This window comes from Ranitomeya imitator, chromosome 3, assembly GCF_032444005.1.
Source record: "Ranitomeya imitator isolate aRanImi1 chromosome 3, aRanImi1.pri, whole genome shotgun sequence".
Taxonomy (NCBI): Eukaryota; Metazoa; Chordata; class Amphibia; order Anura; family Dendrobatidae; genus Ranitomeya; species Ranitomeya imitator.
In genome coordinates, this window is record NC_091284.1 from 386,992,852 (window position 1) to 387,012,838 (window position 19,987).

Consider the following 19,987-nt stretch of genomic DNA (forward strand, 5'->3'; position numbering starts at 1 on the left):
GTCGCTGCCGCGTGCACTATTGGATCACCGATAGCTGCTACTGTGCAGGTGCAGCAGGCGCCATTTTCAATTGGATTTTTTTTTTATTTCAGGAGAACCTCAAACATATTAATTATATACACAGTACATATGCGATTATGCTGCAGCTCAGATGCCACGGCTGTCGCCTGCCTTCAGAAGGGTTTTTTTTCTCCAATATGCATGTATAATATTTATTATAATATTTTTATGTAAACTAGGGGGCAGGTCACTGAGGATCAGTGACCCGTCAGCAGTCTTCATTATGACTAGCTAAGCAGAGCACCACATGAAGACCTCCCACAGGCCAACTCCAAACTGAAAATAAATATTAAACAACAACCACAAGACGGATTTAATCAACCAAGGTATCATTTTAATCAGTATACTGGAGCCAACCTGACATTGTCTGTAGGTTACTGTACACAATCCTGCTGAGTCTGACATGTTACCTTTAAGTGACCATACCTATATTCTAAAGCATTTTGGTTAAAATTAAGTTCTTGCATGAAGACAACATCATGCACTTTCAGTTCATCACCAGGAAAATGACATCACATCAACCAGACAGACGTAATCACACTTTAAAAAAAAAATAAAACTTTTGGTCGCTACTGTTTAGGCAAGTACACTGTCCACAGCATTGACATTGCAACGCCAAGAAGGAAAGGTTTACGAATTACGAAAATAACAAGGTCGATAGACATGTTATTGATATGCAAGTGATGAAAAAATGGAAACAACATTTTCAATACCTCCTGCCACGTGCAGAAATAGATGCGCTCATATGCCTTGTAATTGTGACGCCCAAGAGACCGGGGTACCCAGCACCGGACCAATGGGGTCTGTCTCTTGAGGGGGGTGTCACGGGTGGCTTGACCCGGTGCTGTGGCCTCAGGCAATGCACAGTGTAAAGGGTATCGTGAGGGAACAGGCACTTACTTGATCAGCAGCAGGTTCTCCCAGCGGTGATGATCCCAATCCTGGATAGATGGCTATTGTCCAAATGAAAGGCTGAGGCACTGAAACGTTTAACCAGTTTACTTTAACAAAAAAGGATTTACAACCAGTCCTGTCACCGGAGTCTGTATGGGAACTCTGAGTTACTTTGACCCTGCCGGGGTCTTCGCCTCTTATTGTACGCAATATCTGTGTGGCCCTGCTGCTGTATGTGAACTGGCTGCCGGCCCAATCTGTCCCCTCCGGGTCCTGGTTCGACGGGCAACCCGAGTCCTTTTATCGGCTTACCCCCTCCAGAAGTACCGCTGAACTCTGTGTCTGTTGCTGCGTCCGACCCTAGTGAAGCTGATATCACCTCACGTTTTTCCGGTTGCTGTATTATATGTAATGAATACAGCCACGGATCCGGTATCCGTCTTTGCGCCTGTTCTGGGTAGTGATTAATGCTACCCGGTTCTCACAATGTCCTTTTTCTCTATCCCTCTTCTCCTCAGGCCGGTGATTTAGGCCTGGTAACAGTCACAGGGCTGTTAGAGATTCAACTGTATGACCTCTCACTATCAGCTCCTTAGCCCAACTGCCAGTTCTTCTCTCAGACCAGAATGGATCAAGGGGAGTCTCTGGAGCTCCCCCTTCTGGCCGGAGGTGGTAGTGCAGTTTTGCTATTTTAGTATTTGCATTTACTGTCAGTAACTATTTTTGTGGCAAATACCCCTAGGGGTGCCACATTCCCCCTTAGTTAAGAACAGTACTCCGGGACTGTGGGACAATAACATTTTGAAATAACAATTAATATGTACAGAGTCTTAAAAATGAAAAGTTACAAAAACCACTCAAGGAAACAAAAATAGAGTTCTGTAAAAAGTCACTTCAAATAGCGTCCATTAATACAGTTCTATCCTTGAAGGTATTAGGAACGGCACTGTACTTAGTGTCCAGGAATTTAGTTCCATTTTTCCAACGGAGTTATCAATATAAAGTCTAAAGAAAGTTCAAAAAGAGCAAAAAGCAAAGTTCAAAAAGCAGTCTTTCCGGCGCTTTGATTTAGTGCCTCCGGGCTGATAAAAAGTTCAAGAATATGCAATAAGTTCATACAGACAAGTCTCTGTAGGCACTGGGCTTAAACGTTGCAGACTGATAGCAATGACTATACTACATTTTCTGTTTAACTATATACGGCATAACATATATACAATTCACATTATGAGCTTTATAGTTGGTAATCTGCATACCTGGCCGGTAATTGACCCTGGGTACTACGCTGTGATCTACGTAATAGCGGTGTCTCTTCATGTGGTGTACTACTGTCTACTGCGGATGTAGTATCTGCCCGCTCTGCTAAAGATAATTCCACGACTATGGAGTTGGCAAGTCCACCGTGAATGGGATTACTCTGACCAGGAATCTGTTCTTCCTGGCTTGGAACCTCCTGTAGTACGGGGTCAGCCTCTTCCTGTCTTGGGACTTCTGGTATTGGGTTTGGTGTTGGGTTAAAGGCCACCATGGGAACCACTACTGCACCATGGTATGTTAGTAGGGTTTTGGGAAAGTCTCCTATACAGGTGTGATACACTTCCTCTTCTTTTTCCTTTACTGGTTGAACCTGTATGGGTTGAATAACTTCTGGTTCTGGCTGGACAACGTCTGGCTCTTTCAATGCTTCCGGACATAATTTAAGATTGTCTCTTGACACTAGTACAGATGTTAAGCCTCCGTTTTTGCTAATGAGACACATTTTAGGATTATCCACTCTTGTTGGTAAAACTGTGTAGGGTACGGCTTCCCACTGATTGTCCAGTTTATTGGTTCGACGATTTCTCTTGAGCACTTGGTCACCTGGTCTTAATGGGGTCGCTAGAGCATTCTGGTTGAAAGTTCGCTCTTGTCTTTCTCTAGTTTGCTGAAGGCTTCTTTCCACACTCTCTTGCACTTGGCGATACTGCTTTTGCCGTATGATATCCCAATTGGAGTCTTGGACTTCTGCGTCTGGTTTCAGAATTCCCATTTCTAGATCGATTGGTAATTGGCCGGGTCTTGCACGCATAAGGTAAGCTGGGGTGCAATTGGTGGAACTCACCGGGACATGATTATACAGATCCACCAAGTCAGGCAATTTCTCTGGCCATTGATTCCTTTCTGCCTCAGGTAAAGTCTTTAGTAGTTCTATTACAATATGGTTCATCTTCTCGCATAAGTCGTTTGTTTGTGGATGATAGGCCGTCGTCCGGATCTTTTTGCAACCATACATATTACAGAATTCTCTGAAGATCTCTGATTCAAAGGCTGTACCTTGGTCGGTGAGAACCTGTTCCGGATATCCATGGGGTCTACAAAAGTACGTTTGGAACGCTTTGGCTGCTGTTTTTGCTGTCAGATCTTTTACGGGTACTACTACCAAGAAGCGTGAATAATGGTCCACGATGGTCAAGGCATAGACATAGCCAGACCGGCTTGGTGTCAACTTCACGTGGTCCATGGCTACAAGTTCAAGTGGTTGTTTGGTGATTATGGGCTGCAGTGGTGCTCTTTGGTTCTTTTGATCGTTTCTTCTGAGGTTGCACGGGCCACAATTTCTGCACCACTGTTCGATTGATTTTCTCATCCCGACCCAATAAAATCTTTCTCTTAGAAGTACTTCTAACTTTTTCCAACCGAAGTGACCAGCACCATTATGGTAAGCTTCGAGGACCATCTTGACATCTTGTTTAGGCACGATAATCTGCCAAACCAATTCATGTATTTTCGGATTGGTGTACCTTCTACAGAGCTTCCCTTGATACAGGAAAATTTTGCCTCTCTCTTTCCAGAGTTGATGCGTCTCTTCTGGGGCATCCTCATCGGGATATGCACTTTGCTCAGTTAACAGTTCCTTCACCAACTTCACAGCCGGATTGCTGTCTTGGGTGTCAGCCCATCTATGGTGTGCTAACGGATTTAAATTCACCTCTTGTTGTTTCTGATAGGTACTTGACTGATGATGTTTTGCCTTGGGATGATGGAAGGCTGGTAGTTCAATTTCTTCAAGCTCCCCCATTTCTTCTTCCACATCTCTCAAGTGTGGCATCCGGGATAGGGCATCGGCATTTCCATTCTTGCGACCTGCTCGATACTTGATCTTGAAGTTGTAATTAGATAACCGGGCTATCCATCGCTGTTCTAACGCACCTAATTTGGCTGTGTCCAGGTGGGTCAACGGATTGTTGTCAGTATAGACAATAAATTCTGCAGCGGCCAGATAGTGTTTGAAACGTTCAGTCACAGCCCAAACTACTGCCAGTAGTTCCAATTTGAAGGAGCTGTAATTTTCTGAATTTCTTTCAGTAGGCCGGAGCTTTCTACTTGCAAAGGCGATGACTTTCTCCCGACCTTCTTGCTTTTGTGACAGCACCGCTCCTAGTCCCACATTACTGGCATCGGTGTAGAGGATGAAAGGTTGATGGTAATCTGGGTATGCCAGAACCTCTTCTCCGGTTAGTGCCTTCTTTAGTTGTTCAAAGGAGTCTTCCCTTTCGTCGTTCCACTGAAAAGGAGGGTTTCGGTTTGAAGGTTTCTTCGTCTGCCCTACCAAGGTGTCTTGCAAGGGTGCTGCCAACTTGGTAAATCCTTTTATAAATCTGCGATAGTAACCCACCAATCCCAGGAATTGTCTCACTTCTTTTGCGCTGGTAGGTCTTGGCCAATCCCTTATGGCGCTAATTTTCTCGGGATCTGGTGCTACTCCCTCCGAACTCACGATGTGTCCCAGGTACTGTACCTTTGGCTTGAGAAGGTGACATTTGGATGGCTTGATTTTCATGCCATACCTGGATAAGGCTTCGAACACTTCTGCCAGGTCTATTAAGTGTTGTTCGTAAGTCTTTGAGTAGACGATCACATCATCTAGGTACAGGAGGACGGTCTCGAAGTTCTTGTGTCCGAGGCAGCATTCCATCAGCCGCTGGAAGGTACCGGATGCGTTGCAGAGTCCGAACGGCATGCGATTAAATTCACATAGACCCATTGGTGTGGTGAATGCCGTCTTTTCCTTATCTCGCTCAGCCACAGGGACTTGCCAATACCCGCTTGTTAAGTCTAAGGTGGAAAAATAATTAGCAGATTTCAAAGCAGTTAAGGACTCTTCTATCCTAGGCAAGGGGTAGGTGTCTTTATGGGTGATGTTATTAATCTTCCGGTAGTCTACGCACATTCTCATGGTTCCGTCCTTTTTTTTGACAATCACTAGAGGGGCCGCCCAGGGGCTACAGCTGTCTCTTATTACCCCGGCCTGTTTCATCTCCCTCAGCATATCTTTTGCACATTGATAGTGAGCGGGCGGTATGGGTCTATATCTTTCTTTTATTGGGGGATGGTCACTGGTGGGGATTGTGTGTTCTACCCCTTCTATCCGTCCGAAGTCCAATGGGTGTTTACTGAAGACTTGTTCATATTCCGTCACTAGCCTATACACCCCTTGTTTTTGATGGGTAGGTGTTGAATTTATGCCCACGTGTAGCTGTTGGCACCAATCCTCCATTTCTCCATCTGAGCCATTGCCTTCCACCTGACAGGTTGGTTCTAAGGGCTCAATGGTTGTGATGGCATTGTTGTCAACAGTATATAGCTTTGCCATTGTAGCATACCTTGGCAAAGTGACCTCTTCCTCTCCACAGTTCAAAAGTCGTACCGGCACTCGTCCCCGGTGTACCTCGACTATCCCTCGTGCTGTGAGTATAGTGGGCCTGCTGTCGGTGTACACTGGTTCTATTAAGGCTTGATAATCTCGTCCCTTAGTACCAATGGCTGCTCTACACCATACCAGCATTTCTGTTTTTGGTGGGATTACAATAGATGTTGGATCACTTACCCTCACACTGCCGATTTCTCCACCTGCAACTTCTACCTGTTGCCTTAACATCAATACTTTTATTTCCCTCCGGAGAACTCTCTGCTGGCAGGATTGGGCAGTTTCAGCAATTTGCTGTAAGACAGAAATGACTTCGGAAAAGCAGTTCTCTAACACATTCATTCCTATCAATACAGTTGGTTCACAGTTCCGCCGGTCAACATCAACAACAATTATACCCTGTTTCTTCAATTCTACTTTACCAATCTTTATGGTCATCTCCCTGAATCCTAGTTTCGGTACCAACTTACCATTACTGGCCCATATATCTAGTTCAACATCAGAGGGCCCTTTATCAATATCTGCATCAGCCCAGTACCTCTTATAAAGGATATACGGTATAGATGAAATCTGGGAACCTGTGTCCAGCAAAGCGTTGAGGGGCATTCCATCCAGCACGATAGGGATAATGGGTCGTCCTCCGATGTACCTGTCGTGCCAGGGTGTTGGGCCTTGAAAGTTCATTCCTGCGAAGCGGCCCGCATTCCCAGGGGATTCCCGTTTAAATCACAATCTCGTGCAAAATGGCCTGGCTGCTGGCAACGGCGGCAAATGGGCTGTCCATCCGGTTGGTAGCGGTCGCGGGGTCGTCCTCTCCATGTCGGGTATCTCCGGGGTCTCATCCATGGAACACCTTCTCTACGGTTTGACAACTCCATCTTGGGTCCTCTCATCTCCTGCATGGTTTTAGCCATTGAAGCAACAACATCAGTTAAAGAGTCAAGCTTTTGTTGAAGAGCCTCATTAGTACTGGGCCCCAGGGGCTTAGCAATGGCCCCGGACATAGCTGATGTCACTGGTACTCCATGTTGTTGAGGAGCCTCTGCCATGAGTTGCGCAGGATCCTGATCCCGAGGTGCCTCTGCCAGCTGGAGACGTATAACGCTCTCCTTTAATTGGGCAAATGTCAATTCAGGGTTCTTAAAAACAAGCATGCTCACATGCCCCCGGTGAGAAGGGGTGTAGAGTCCCTCAATAAATTGATCTCTTAGCAGTTTATCCGCTCCGGTGTTAAAAATGGGTTCAGCCAGTGTAAGTGATTTAAGGGCTTCCTGCAGGTTTAAGGCAAAGTCTCTCACGCCCTCATTAACTTTTTGTTTGCAATTAAAGAATCGTACTTTAGCTTTGCTGCTGGCAGTGGTTTCAAATGTAGCTTTTAATCCAGCAAATATGCGTTCAACAGTGCCTTTTAGATCAGCTGCCCATGCTGTGACTTCTCGCTTAGCATGGCCACTTAACTGCATCATCAGGAGACTAACACGCTGAACTTCACCCACAGGGAACATGTCAAAATGGGCCAGCATCTTTTCTCTGAAATCGTCAAGGGTATTAGGCTCACCTTCATACATTGGAAGCCATGGGCCACCCGGGGTATATGGCATCAGCACCGGCATGATGGGCGCCACTCCTTGCACCGCTGCGCTACCGGACTCTCTATCGACACTCTGTCTTTCAGCTGCATTAGCGTCGCCGGGTGCTGCGGCGTCTCCGTGCTGCGACATACTGTGCCCCCTTAGTTAATCCGGACCCTTCCGGTCCTCCGCTTCCGTCGGGATAGTGTAGATTTGTTCTGCTGTGCAGCAGGATCGATTTTCCCCTTGCTCTGATGTCAGAGCGCTCAGCTTGGTGCCGCCCACAATGACTCGCCCCCTGCTGCTCCCACCCACCGCGCTCTGTAATGGCGGATTCTGAAGTTTTTCAGTTAGACTGGGGCTCAGGTGATGGCATAGCTCAATTAACAGTCTCGTGCCTAACGGTTATGAAGTGATTACCTCAGGGGATGGCGGCCATCTTTACTCCATTATAACCAATGGGGAAAAGTCACTTTCAATAGTTTTCAATGGAGAATGGATTTTTCTTTAATAAAGTCAATTTTCAAGATTTTTCATCCAAGTTTTCACAGTTTTGGGCTCCAATCACGGCACACAATACCCGGTATACGGGCTGGCTATATCCTGTTCGTGACGCCAATTGTGACGCCCAAGAGACCGGGGTACCCAGCACCGGACCAATGGGGTCTGTCTCTTGAGGGGGGTGTCACGGGTGGCTTGACCCGGTGCTGTGGCCTCAGGCAATGCACAGTGTAAAGGGTATCGTGAGGGAACAGGCACTTATTTGATCAGCAGCAGGTTCTCCCAGCGGTGATGATCCCAATCCTGGATAGATGGCTATTGTCCAAATGAAAGGCTGAGGCACTGAAACGTTTAACCAGTTTACTTTAACAAAAAAGGATTTACAACCAGTCCTGTCACCGGAGTCTGTATGGGAACTCTGAGTTACTTTGACCCTGCCGGGGTCTTCGCCTCTTATTGTACGCAATATCTGTGTGGCCCTGCTGCTGTATGTGAACTGGCTGCCGGCCCAATCTGTCCCCTCCGGGTCCTGGTTCGACGGGCAACCCGAGTCCTTTTATCGGCTTACCCCCTCCAGAAGTACCGCTGAACTCTGTGTCTGTTGCTGCGTCCGACCCTAGTGAAGCTGATATCACCTCACGTTTTTCCGGTTGCTTTATTATATGTAATGAATACAGCCACGGATCCGGTATCCGTCTTTGCGCCTGTTCTGGGTAGTGATTAATGCTACCCGGTTCTCACAATGTCCTTTTTCTCTATCCCTCTTCTCCTCAGGCCGGTGATTTAGGCCTGGTAACAGTCACAGGGCTGTTAGAGATTCAACTGTATGACCTCTCACTATCAGCTCCTTAGCCCAACTGCCAGTTCTTCTCTCAGACCAGAATGGATCAAGGGGAGTCTCTGGAGCTCCCCCTTCTGGCCGGAGGTGGTAGTGCAGTCTTGCTATTTTAGTATTTGCATTTACTGTCAGTAACTATTTTTGTGGCAAATACCCCTAGGGGTGCCACATAATGCTAGCAATGAGGTCACATAAAAATGCTATTAATTTGCAGATATGGGGTTAATCTGCAGGATAATAGTGTTTTGAATCTGCCCAGCACCAGCAATTAGACCCCCACTGCCTGGAGGAAATTAACTTTATTCCCCCCCGGTAGTGTTTGATGTTCACTCATGGGGGTAGTGTCGGCACGATTTCAGTCACCCCTCTGTGTATAGGAAGTGGCAGAAGTATGCAAATTATCAAGATCCACTGCTGGCAGCTCCCTTTGCAATTGCTAACCAATAACATCCCGGATGTCCTTGATGGGAAACAAGCCTGGAGACTCTGAGGGCAAGGCAGCATGTTGGTTCGTGTTAAAAAATAGTTACTGGAACACTTTGGAGAAGTGACAGTATCACTGATATCATGACTAACTCAGTGAAACAACAAGCAAGTGAAATTAGACGTCATACACCAAGCCTAAGGCATCAATATCAATACAAAACACCAGAGGGCATTTGCACAAGATTGGGTTAGAGTCAAACGTCCATCTACAGGTGCTCCATTGAAGACATGCCACTACTCACAAGGCTAGGCTGCAATAGAGGTCTGTCCTATTTAGCCGATGAGTTCCGTTTTTTTTCTTTGATGCAATGATAACTGGAGATTGATCTGGAGACAATATATATATATATATATATATATATATATATATATACTGTAAATATATATATTTATTTCTTTTTTCTATACTTAGGAGCTGTTTGTGAGATGTCTATGTTTTGTGGTTGTTGCCAGTTGAAGGTTTTGCTAGCATGTTGCGTTAATGTAAAAAGCTTGGATAATGAGAAATTGGGGCAATAATTATATTTACAGAAATGCAAGGGTTGACTAATGACTTGACTAAAGCTTAAGTAAAGGTTAACTTGTTTTAAGGTTAATTTGTATTTGCATGTTTAAGATGCAAAATCACAGCAAAAATATACTTTTGCCAAGGTTTCAAAATGTGGATGCAGCCTAAAAATACAAGTGATAACAACTCTAAACACAATATTAACATATCCTAAACTTTTTGATGCTCAATCTCAAACACTTCAGCATCTCTCAGTTTGGACAACGCCGATTAAATTAGTAATCTTGGGAGAATTGTTTGTATCTTCTTATGTACAGAATAGTGGAAGCTGCAGTCGACATTTTCTACTTAAGTATGAATATAAAACATATGTTTCTTAAAAGTAATCTTTTTATATAATAAATCACCATAATTGTTCTCATTATATAATCATACATTTAAGGCATGCTGCTGGGAAATATATATGGAAGGATTTAAACAAGGCACCCTGCATTACTCTTACCAATGGGAACTAGAGCTTGCTGCATAAAGCCGAGAACTTTGGTGGATTACATTACTATATGCAAACACATGTATAATATTCATTGTCCTGGTCCTGAAACATAGGGAAGAGGTAATTGAGGCAAAGATCCTTCCAGCTTTGGGCTCAAGTGGTTAAAAATTGTCAAGCAAAAAAACCTGAAGACAAACAGAAAATTGTATTTGATTACCGCTCTCCTGCTCTGTACCTTAGAATTGGATACTTAACACCAGCTGCTTCTGAACCTGAGCGTTTGGTAGCTCCTCCTCTCATTCACCACCTCTAAGTGTCAGATGATGGTGCTTATTGATATTGATTGTGCGCGTGTTCTTTTATTGCTTTAGTGTAAATTATGATCATTGATCATGTGCTTAAAAACATATGTCAATATGCTATAGATTTACAAAGCCAGTGGCAAAGTAACATTATGATTGCAAAAAGGTAAAGATGATGGCACGTCTACCAAATGAGATGACTAAAAAGGTTCGAAATGTACCACACCAAGCGAAAGATACTCAGTACATCGTATTTTATTCTTGTCTTTCAGAAATAGACCAGGGGAGCTGCGGAGACCCAGGAATTCCAGCATTTGGAACAAGAGAAGGTTCAAGATTTCGACATGGAGACACTCTGGTATTCCGGTGCCAGCCAGCATTTGAGCTGGTTGGGCAGTCAACAATCACATGCCAAAAGAACAGCCAGTGGTCTGCCAGAAAACCTAGTTGTGTGTGTAAGTGAGGAGAGAAGTCTGTGTGTGTGTAAAACCAGGCCAGCCAGACAGCAATGGGTGCCACGCACCCACTCATCTTTCCACCCTCCCCTACCCCCCCAAGGCAATAAGGACTCGGAGTGCCATGCAAATGAAAATACTAATCGCATGCTAATAACATTCATATTCCATTTCCAGCAGTAATTTAAGCCGCTCAACGAGGGAGAGGTGCAGCTGGAATTACTGCCTCTCTAGGAGAACCTTATTTTTTATCATGAAATATTCATGTTTTAATTTAGGAGAAGAGAATTTTCGCAATCAGGCAGTTTTTAAATGTACCTTGTACTGAATTTTTAGTTGAATTAACACTATCGATGTTGGTTCTGATTTATATGGCGACCTCTCTAGATTGCTTTCTATATAACAGAGCTTGTCACGTACATAAGGTAAACATCCAACAGGTACTTCTGAAAGGTGTAAGGGTAGAGTCATGCGATGTAATTATACCTGTAGGGACATTCTCATTGTAGAACTGTTGATGAATAAATCTATATTATATCTATTCATGTGCTTTGTTCAGTGCAGCTACCAGACGCCAGTGGTACCGCATTTCTGTGATGTTTTGTTTCTTAAGACGGTAATTAATTTTAGAGCGTCTTTGCTTCTACATTGTTTTTAAGTAAAGTTACTGATGCATCGATTAGATTATTTTTATTAACCTATGTAATATTATAATCTGGTTACATAGGATACTTAAAGATTTTTGCTCTCCAAAGAAACCTAATTTTCAATTTCATTTATAGTAAATATCAAATCTAACATAGTTATGTCAGTGGTAGTCCACCCTCTGCATTATAAAGTTCAGAAATAAAACTTTTAGCCTCAACCCAGATTTAGCCGGGGCCAACACAGGAAATATGTCCAATGTATAAACATGGCCATAGTTACACCATTAATTTGTAACTGTATCTGATTTTAGTTTTAGAAAATATGGAAACTATATATATTTAAAGAGCGTAATATATAAAAGGAACATTGACAAAATTCTGACCATATAATAGGGTTGAGCGAAACGGGTCGGCCAGATTCAGAAGTCGCCGACTTTTGGCAAAGTCGGGTTTCATGAAACCCGACCCGACCCCTGTGTGGGGTCGGCCATGAGGTCAGCGATCTTCTGATCTGGAATCGGAATTCCGATACCGAGTTCCGATATGTTTAAGATATCGGGAATCGGTATCAGAATTCATATTTAAGTGTAAAATAAAGAATAAAAATAAAAAATATTGATATACTCACTCTCGGACGTGCCCTGGTTCTCACCGGCAGCCTTCCTTCCTAAGAATGAGCGCCTGAAGGGCCTTCGATGACGTCGCGGCTTGTGATTGGTCACGTGAGCGGTCACATGGGCGGTCACGCGACCAATCACAAGCCGCGACGTCATCTAAGGTCCTTCAGGCGCTAATTCTTAGGTAGGAAGCGTCCGAGAGTGAGTATATTCCTAATAGGTATATACTCACCCTCGGATGCTTCCTGGTTCTAACCCGCAGCCTTCCTTCCTAAGAATCAGCGCTTGAAGAACCTTAGATGATGTCGCGGCTTGTGATTGGTCGCGTGACGCCCATGTAACCGCTCACGTAACCAATCACAAGCTGCGACGTCATCGAAGGTCATTCAGGCGCTCATTCTTAGGAAGGAAGGCTGCCTGTAAGAACCAGGGCGCGTTCGAGGGTAAGTATATCAATATTTTTTATTTTGATTCTTTATTTTACACTTAAATATGCATTCCAGGGCCTGAAGGAGAGTTTCCTCTCCTCCAGACCCTGGGAACCATTAGAAACCCAATGCACTGCATTGGGTTTCGTTTTTCGGCCGACCCCGACTTTTCTATAGGATCGACCGATTTCACTCGACCTGACTTTTGAAAAAGTCGGGTTTCATGAAACCCAACCCGATCCTATAAAAAGAAAAGTCGCTCAACCCTACCTAATAAATATAATGTGTATCCTTGTATGAACAATTCCTTTAAAAGTTATTCTCAAGTTGTCTGTTGAGCAGCATAGAGCTCTGCAGTCTCCTTACTTTGTGTTTGCTGTCAGGTTGGGCTCTCTTCCTTGAGTGACATTTCTGTGGAGAATGACTGGAATGTCAGGAGTCAACTCCTCTCCTGGAATGTAACTACTGCACATACTTGGCCAGGCTGTTGTGGTCAAGTGCTATATAACACTATGTAAGATAAAAGCTCTTATAGAGGAGAACCATAGCAGGAAGAAAAAGAAAGTCAATTTCAGACTTGCTTATTTCATGTTGTCTAACTAAGGAATATAGTGTCTAAGGGTTCTTAAAGGCCCGTATTCCTCAAAAACATATAAATGCCTATACACAGGTATAACAAGTAGAGTAGCATATAATGAATGCTATGGTCCCTGAGTAGACACCAAACTGATCATTTTGTCCATATACAGTTGAAAGTTGAAACCAGAAGTTTACATACACTGTATAAAAAGACACATATTCATGTTTTTCTCACTATCTGACATGAAATCAGAAAAAACCTTTCCCATTTTAGGTCAAATAGGATTACCATAATTATTAATATTTGCCATAATAATGAGAGGGAATGTTTTAAGGTATTTTTATTACATACTGCAAAGTCAAAAATTTTACATACATTTTATTAGTATTTGGTACCATTACCCTTACGCTGAATGGCTTTGGTCAAATGTATGGTATATCCTTCTACGAGCTTCTCACAATAGTTGGTCAGAATTTGGGCCAAGTCTTCCTGACAAAACTGCTGTAACTGTTCCAGGTTTGTAGGTCACCTTGGTTCCACCTGCTTTTTCAGCTTTGCCCATAAATTTTCAATAGTATTGAGATCAGGGCTTTGTGATGGCCACTCCCAAATATTGACTTTGTTATCTTTAAGCCACTTTGTTACCCTTTTGGCAATATGCTTCGGGTCACTGTCCTTTTGTAAGACCCATTTCCTTCCAAACTTTAACTTCCTGGCTGATGTCTTCAGATGTTGCTTCAGTATTGGCACATACTATAATCTTCTTTTCTCATGATGCCATCTATTTTGTGAAATGCACCAGTCCCTTCTGTAGCAAAACAACCCCACAACATGATGCTGCCACCCCCGTGTTTCACAGTTGGGATGATGTTCTTAGACTTCCAAGCTTCTCTCTATTTCCTTCAAATGTAATGATGGTCATTATGCCCATAAAGTTCAATTTCAGTTTTATCAGACCTCCAAAAATTAAGGTCTTTGATCCAGTGTGTCTTTACAAACATTAATCTGGCTTTTTTATGTTTCTTTTGGAGTAATGTCTTCTTCCTGGTAGAGTTCCCTTTCAGCCCATGTTGATACAGTACTGTTTCACTGTGAATATTGACACAATCTTACAAGCTCCGCCATCATCTTAGCAAGGTCTTTTGATTTTGTCCTTGGGTTGAAATGTACATGTTGGACCAAAGTACGTTCATCTCTGAGACACAGAACCTGTCTCCTTCCTGAGCAGTATGATGGCTGGACATTCCCATCTTGTTTGTACTTGCGTATAATTACTTGCTTATAAATGTTTGTACAGATGAATGAGGCACCTTCAGACATCTTGAAATTGTACCCAAGGATGAGCCAGACTTGTGCAAGTCTACAATTCTCTTCCTTATATCTTGGCGACTTTTTAGAGACGTTCCCATGATGCTACATAAAGATGCAGTATGTTTCAGGTGTGCATTAAAATACATCCACAGGTGTGCCTTTAATTAACTCAGATGTTCCTGGAAAACGTATCAGAAGCTTCCAAACACATTGCATCATCACTTGGGCAGTCCAGAATTGTTTAAAGGCATAGTATTCTTAGTGTATGTAAACTTTTGACTTTGCAGTAAGTAATAAAAATATCTTAAAATATTCTCTCTCTCATTATTCTGGCATTTGGCAAATATTAATAATAATAATGGTAATCCTAATTTACATAAAATGGGAAAGATTTATTCTGATTTCATGTCAGATATTGAGAAAAACATGCATTTGTGTCTTTTTATATAGTGTATGTAGACCTCTGGTTTCAACTGTAAATTTTAAAGGTACTTAAGGAAGAGTGAGGCCCATGAGTCTATCTATAAGTGGTACAGAGGTTGTTGTTCCACATGGCCCTTGAATCTTGCAGGGTGCTCCAAAGGTCCATTTTTATCTATTCAAGACCATTATTAAAAAGGATAAATTAGGGCAAATAAAGGGTGGGCCATTTATATGGATACTCGTAAATAAAATGGGAATGGTTGGTGATATCAACTTCCTGTTTGTAGCATATTAGTATATGGGAGGGGGGAAACTTTTCAAGCTGGGTGGTGACCATTGCAGCCATTTTGAAGTCGGCCATTTTGGATCCAAATTTATTTTTTTTTCAATGGGAAGAAGGTCATGTGACACATCAAACTTATTGACAATTTCACAAGCAAAACAATGGTGTGCTTTTTTAACATAACTTTATTCTTTCATGAGTTATTTACAAGTTTATGACCACTTATAACATGTGCTCAATGTGCTGCCCATTATGTTGGATTGTCAATGCAACTCTCTTCTCCCACTCTTGACACACTGATAGCAACACCGCAGAAGAAATGCTAGCACAGGCTTCCAGTATCCATTGCATCAGATGCTGCGCATCTCGCATCTTCACATCATAGACAATTGCCTTCAGATGACCCCAAAGATAAAAGTCTAAGGGGGTCAGATTGGGAGACCTTGGTGGCCATTCAACTGGCCCACGACAACCAATCCACTTTCCTTGAAACTGTTCATGTAGGAATGCTCAGACCTGAATTGATGGGTGGTATATGGGTTACAAAGATAGTGGGGCCATTCTTCATCAATGGAAACCTCAATGCCACTGGATATCTGAAATTGCTACATGATGATGAGTTGCCCTCTTTATACACTGAAGATGGCACATTCCCTGAGTTTTTCCAGCAAGATGATGCACCACCACATTATGGGTATCAGGTCCGAGCATTCATACAAGGTATCTGACCCCCTTAGACTACCATTACATCTGCGGTGTTTCTATCAGTGTGTCAAGAGTGGGAGAAGAGGGTTGCATTGACAATCCAACACAATAGGCAGCACTTTGAACACATTTTATAAGTGGTCATATACTTGTAAATATCTCATGAAAGAATACAGTTATATTAAAACCAAGCACACCATTGTTTTTTATTGGGAAATTCACAATAATTTTGATGTGTTACATGACCCTCTTCACATTGGAAAAAATAAAGTTGGATCTAAAATGGCCAACTTCAAAATGGCCTCCATGGTCCCCACCCATCTTGAAAAGTTTCCCCCCTCCCATATACTAATGTGCCACAAACAGGAAGCTTATATCACCAACCATTCCCATTTTATTTAGGTGTATCCATATAAATGGCCCTCCCTGTATATTGTCTAAAAGCCAATAATAAATTTTCCCCTACAATATATAATTATAAGTATATATATGGAAAAAAATATTTTTTTGTTTTATTTCTCAAGACTAAGGCTACTTTCACACTAGCGTCGGAATCTCCCCGTCGCATTGCGTCGGGCCAAGATTCCGACGCTAACGTTTGTGCCGCACAACGGGTGCAGCGGATGCATTTCTCCGGCGCATCCGCTGCCCCATTGTAAGGTACGGGGAGGTGGGGGTGGAGTTCCGGCCGTGCATGCGCGGTCGGAAAAAGCGATCCATCGGCTGCAAAAAACTTTACATTTAACGTTTTTTGCTCCCCGCGGTCCGCCACAACACGGCGCAACCGTCGCAAGACGGTTGCGACGTGTGTCAATACGTCGCAATGCATCGGTAATGTAACTCTATGGGGCAAAAACGCATCCTGCAAACAACTTTGCCGGATGCATTTTTTCCCCTAAACGACACATTGCGACGTATTAAAAAAAACGCCAGTGTGAAAGTAGCCTAAGACATGTTTTCATTTAATTTCATGTATATTAATAAAGAGGAATATATAATAACTGAAGCATGGCGAGTTTATCCTTATATTGTTTGCAAAGGGTTTACAGTCATAGAGTTCAGTACAGTTTATTTTTTATTAAGCGGATTTTTTACATTTGTTGAGTTTTTTTTACCTTGCTTTAGTCACACATTAAACTGTTTTTCAGTTGATATCATGCTGAGATTAGACAAGTCTCACTTCCTCTGGGAGAACTCAGGGGTTTCTGTGTGTATTAATTAGAGGTATTTACTTTTTAGTTTTCAACTCCAGAAAATATCTCCAGGGATTAATGTGTTCCAAGAATTTGGAAACATTAAAAAGGCAAACGATTACCATGACATATCACAAGATAGTAAAATATATTTCACAATTGTGTCAAGAGAGGGTCATTATCCTCTCGAGAAAATAACTTGGGATTTCAGTTTATTATTGAAGTACAAATTGAACGGTGGGTGCACACGAAAAGTATGAACATTTACCATCTGTTTGAATGGACCTACAATGGAAAAAATACAGATTTTTTTTTAGTTGCAAATTATTTGTCCTCAGAAAAAAATCTATCTAAGTATCAAAAGATAAGTCATATTTAAATAAAAGTGTTGAATGGCACGTGTGAATAAATCGACTCACCACAAGTTTGGTCACTAAAAATATATTTAAGCTGCTCCAGTCAGGCCCTTTGTATCCTCCTATTAACCCTTAAATCATGCATAACCGTTACCAATACTTATCACATAAATAGATGTAGCAAAAGTCATCATGACTTACAACCCACAATCTTTGTAACTTGTCACAGAAGGTTATCCCACCTGACTTCTTTTAGATAACTTAATAATGTACAAGCCATTGATCGATGTCATGTTAGGTGTTGAATTACATTTTTTTGTCTTGAGTTCCCATTATTCAATTGTAGATATACACTGTCGCTACTGTATATACCAGAGACCCTAAATTACTAGATCTCCAATCTACTCCTACCACAGGGAACACACAAATACACATATACTGTATTCTTACCATACAGACTGGGAAAGCACATGGCTTAGACTTTTAACATTTTTATAATCCCCAATTCAACCGATGGAAGCCTAAATAGTGTCATTCTAGTCTCTTTTTAGACAGTATGTTATTTATTTATCTTGGCGCCATTAATTCCACAGCACTTTATAGACAATACTGGCACTGTCTCCATTGGGGCTCACAACCTAGATTCCCTATCAGTATGTCTATGGAGTGTGATAGGAATCCAGAGTATCTGAAGGAAACACACGCACATGGAGAACATACAAAGTCCTAGCAGATGTTGTCCTTGGTGGGATTTGAACCCAGGACCCCAGCGCTGCACTTAGCCACTGTGCTGCCCAGTATACACAGGATCACTTTTTACTGTATGGGATAGAGCAGGAGGCCGAGTAATTCCATACAGATGCATCCTGTATAATGACATGTACTGCACAGTTTACCTTTTTCTACATTGGATCTTATGGTTGGTAGATGCCAAGACGTCAGTCACTAGTATCCATTAAATATGGGCCGATAAAAGAGCCTTTCACACGTGTAAGCACATAACTTTTATACTGATTATGTATCATGGGGGCGATTTCTTCAAGTAGCAGGGAGGTTGCAGGGATCATGGTACCCAGCGTGATAGCAGAAGTCACTTGTCAGACAGTAGAAAGAGGCAATCACAGGGCTATAAACAGCATATTCTTGCTTTTTGATCTCAGCAATACAGAGGAGCGGAGCTAGTAAACCCTTTCCTCTCTGACCCGACGCTGTTGGTTAGAAGCACAAAGTTTTCCCTTATTTAAGGGTTATCTTTTTTTTTGCCTCTCTGGAATTTGGCATTTTTTGTTTCTGGCATTCCTTTTTATGGTGCTACGTATTTTTCAATAGAAATTTTATGGAAACTAGTGATGAGCGAGTGTACTCGTTGATCGGGTGGTCTCCGAGTATTTATGACTAGGGTTGAGCGACTTTTACTTTTATAGGATCGGGTCGGGTTTCACGAAACCCGACTTTTTCAAAAGTCGGGTCGAGTGAAATCGGCCGATCCTATAAAAAAGTCGGGGTCGGGGTCGGCCGAAACACAAAACCCAATGCAGTGCATTGGGTTTCCAATGGTTCCCAGGGTATGAAGGAGAGGAAACTCTCCTTCAGGCCCTGGGATCCATATTTAAGTGTAAAATAAAGAATTAAAATAAAAAATATTGCTATACTCACCCTCGGACGCGCCCTGGTACTAACCGGCAGCCTTCCTTCCTTAGAATCAGCGTGTGAAGGGCCTTAGATGACGTTGCGGCTTGTGATTGGTAGCGCGACCGCCCATGTGACCGCTCGCGCGAACAATCACAAGCCGCGATGTCACCGAAGGTCCTTCAAGCGCTTATTCTTAGGAAAGAAGGCTGCTGGAAAGAAGCAGGGCGCGTCCGAGGGTGAGTATATTCCTATTAGGTATATACTCACCCTCGGACGCGCCCTGCTTCTTTCCGGCAGCCTTCATTCCTAAGAATCAGCGCTTGAAGGACCTTCGGTGACGTCGCGGCTTGTGATTGGTCGCGCGAGCGGTCACATGGTATTCCTATTAGGTATATACTCACCCTCGGACGCGCCCTGCTTCTTTCCAGCAGCCTTCCTTCCTAAGAATCAGCGCTTGAAGGACCTTCGGTGACGTCTCGGCTTGTGATTGGTCGCGTGAGCGGTCACATGGGCGGTCGCGTGACCAATCACAAGCCGCAACGTCATCTAAGGCCCTTCAAGCGCTGATTCTTAGGAAGGAAGGCTGCCGGTTAGTACCAGGGCGCGTCAGAGGGTAAGTATAGCAATATTTTTTATTTTAATTTTTTATTTTACACTTAAATATGTATTCCGATACCGATTTCCGATATTGCAAACATATCGGAACTCGGGATCGGAATTCCGATACCAGATTCAGAAGATCGCCGACCTCATGGCCGACCCCACACAGGGGTCGGGTCGGGTTTCATGAAACCCGACTTTGCCAAAAGTCGGCGACTTCTGAAAATGGCCGACCCGTTTTGCTCAACCCTATTTATGACTGCTCGGAGATTAAGTTTTCAACGCCTCAGCAGCATGATTTACAGCTATTAGCCAGCTTAATTACATGTGGGGATTACCTTGCAACCCCACATGTACTCAGCCTGGCTACTAGCTGTAAATCATTCAGCTGCCGTGATGAAAATGAAATCTCCGAAC

General features: G+C 43.0%; 1 protein-coding gene across 1 annotated transcript in view; it reads left to right on the forward strand.

Moving 5' to 3' along the window:
* Window positions 1-19,987, forward strand: part of CSMD2 (CUB and Sushi multiple domains 2) — a 1,686,610-nt gene that overhangs the window by 1,267,440 nt on the left and 399,183 nt on the right. Inside the window, exon 13 of the mRNA XM_069756979.1 lies at window positions 10,613-10,795. Within this exon, the coding sequence (XP_069613080.1) occupies window positions 10,613-10,795 (183 nt within the window). The remainder of the gene's footprint in view (window positions 1-10,612; window positions 10,796-19,987) is intronic.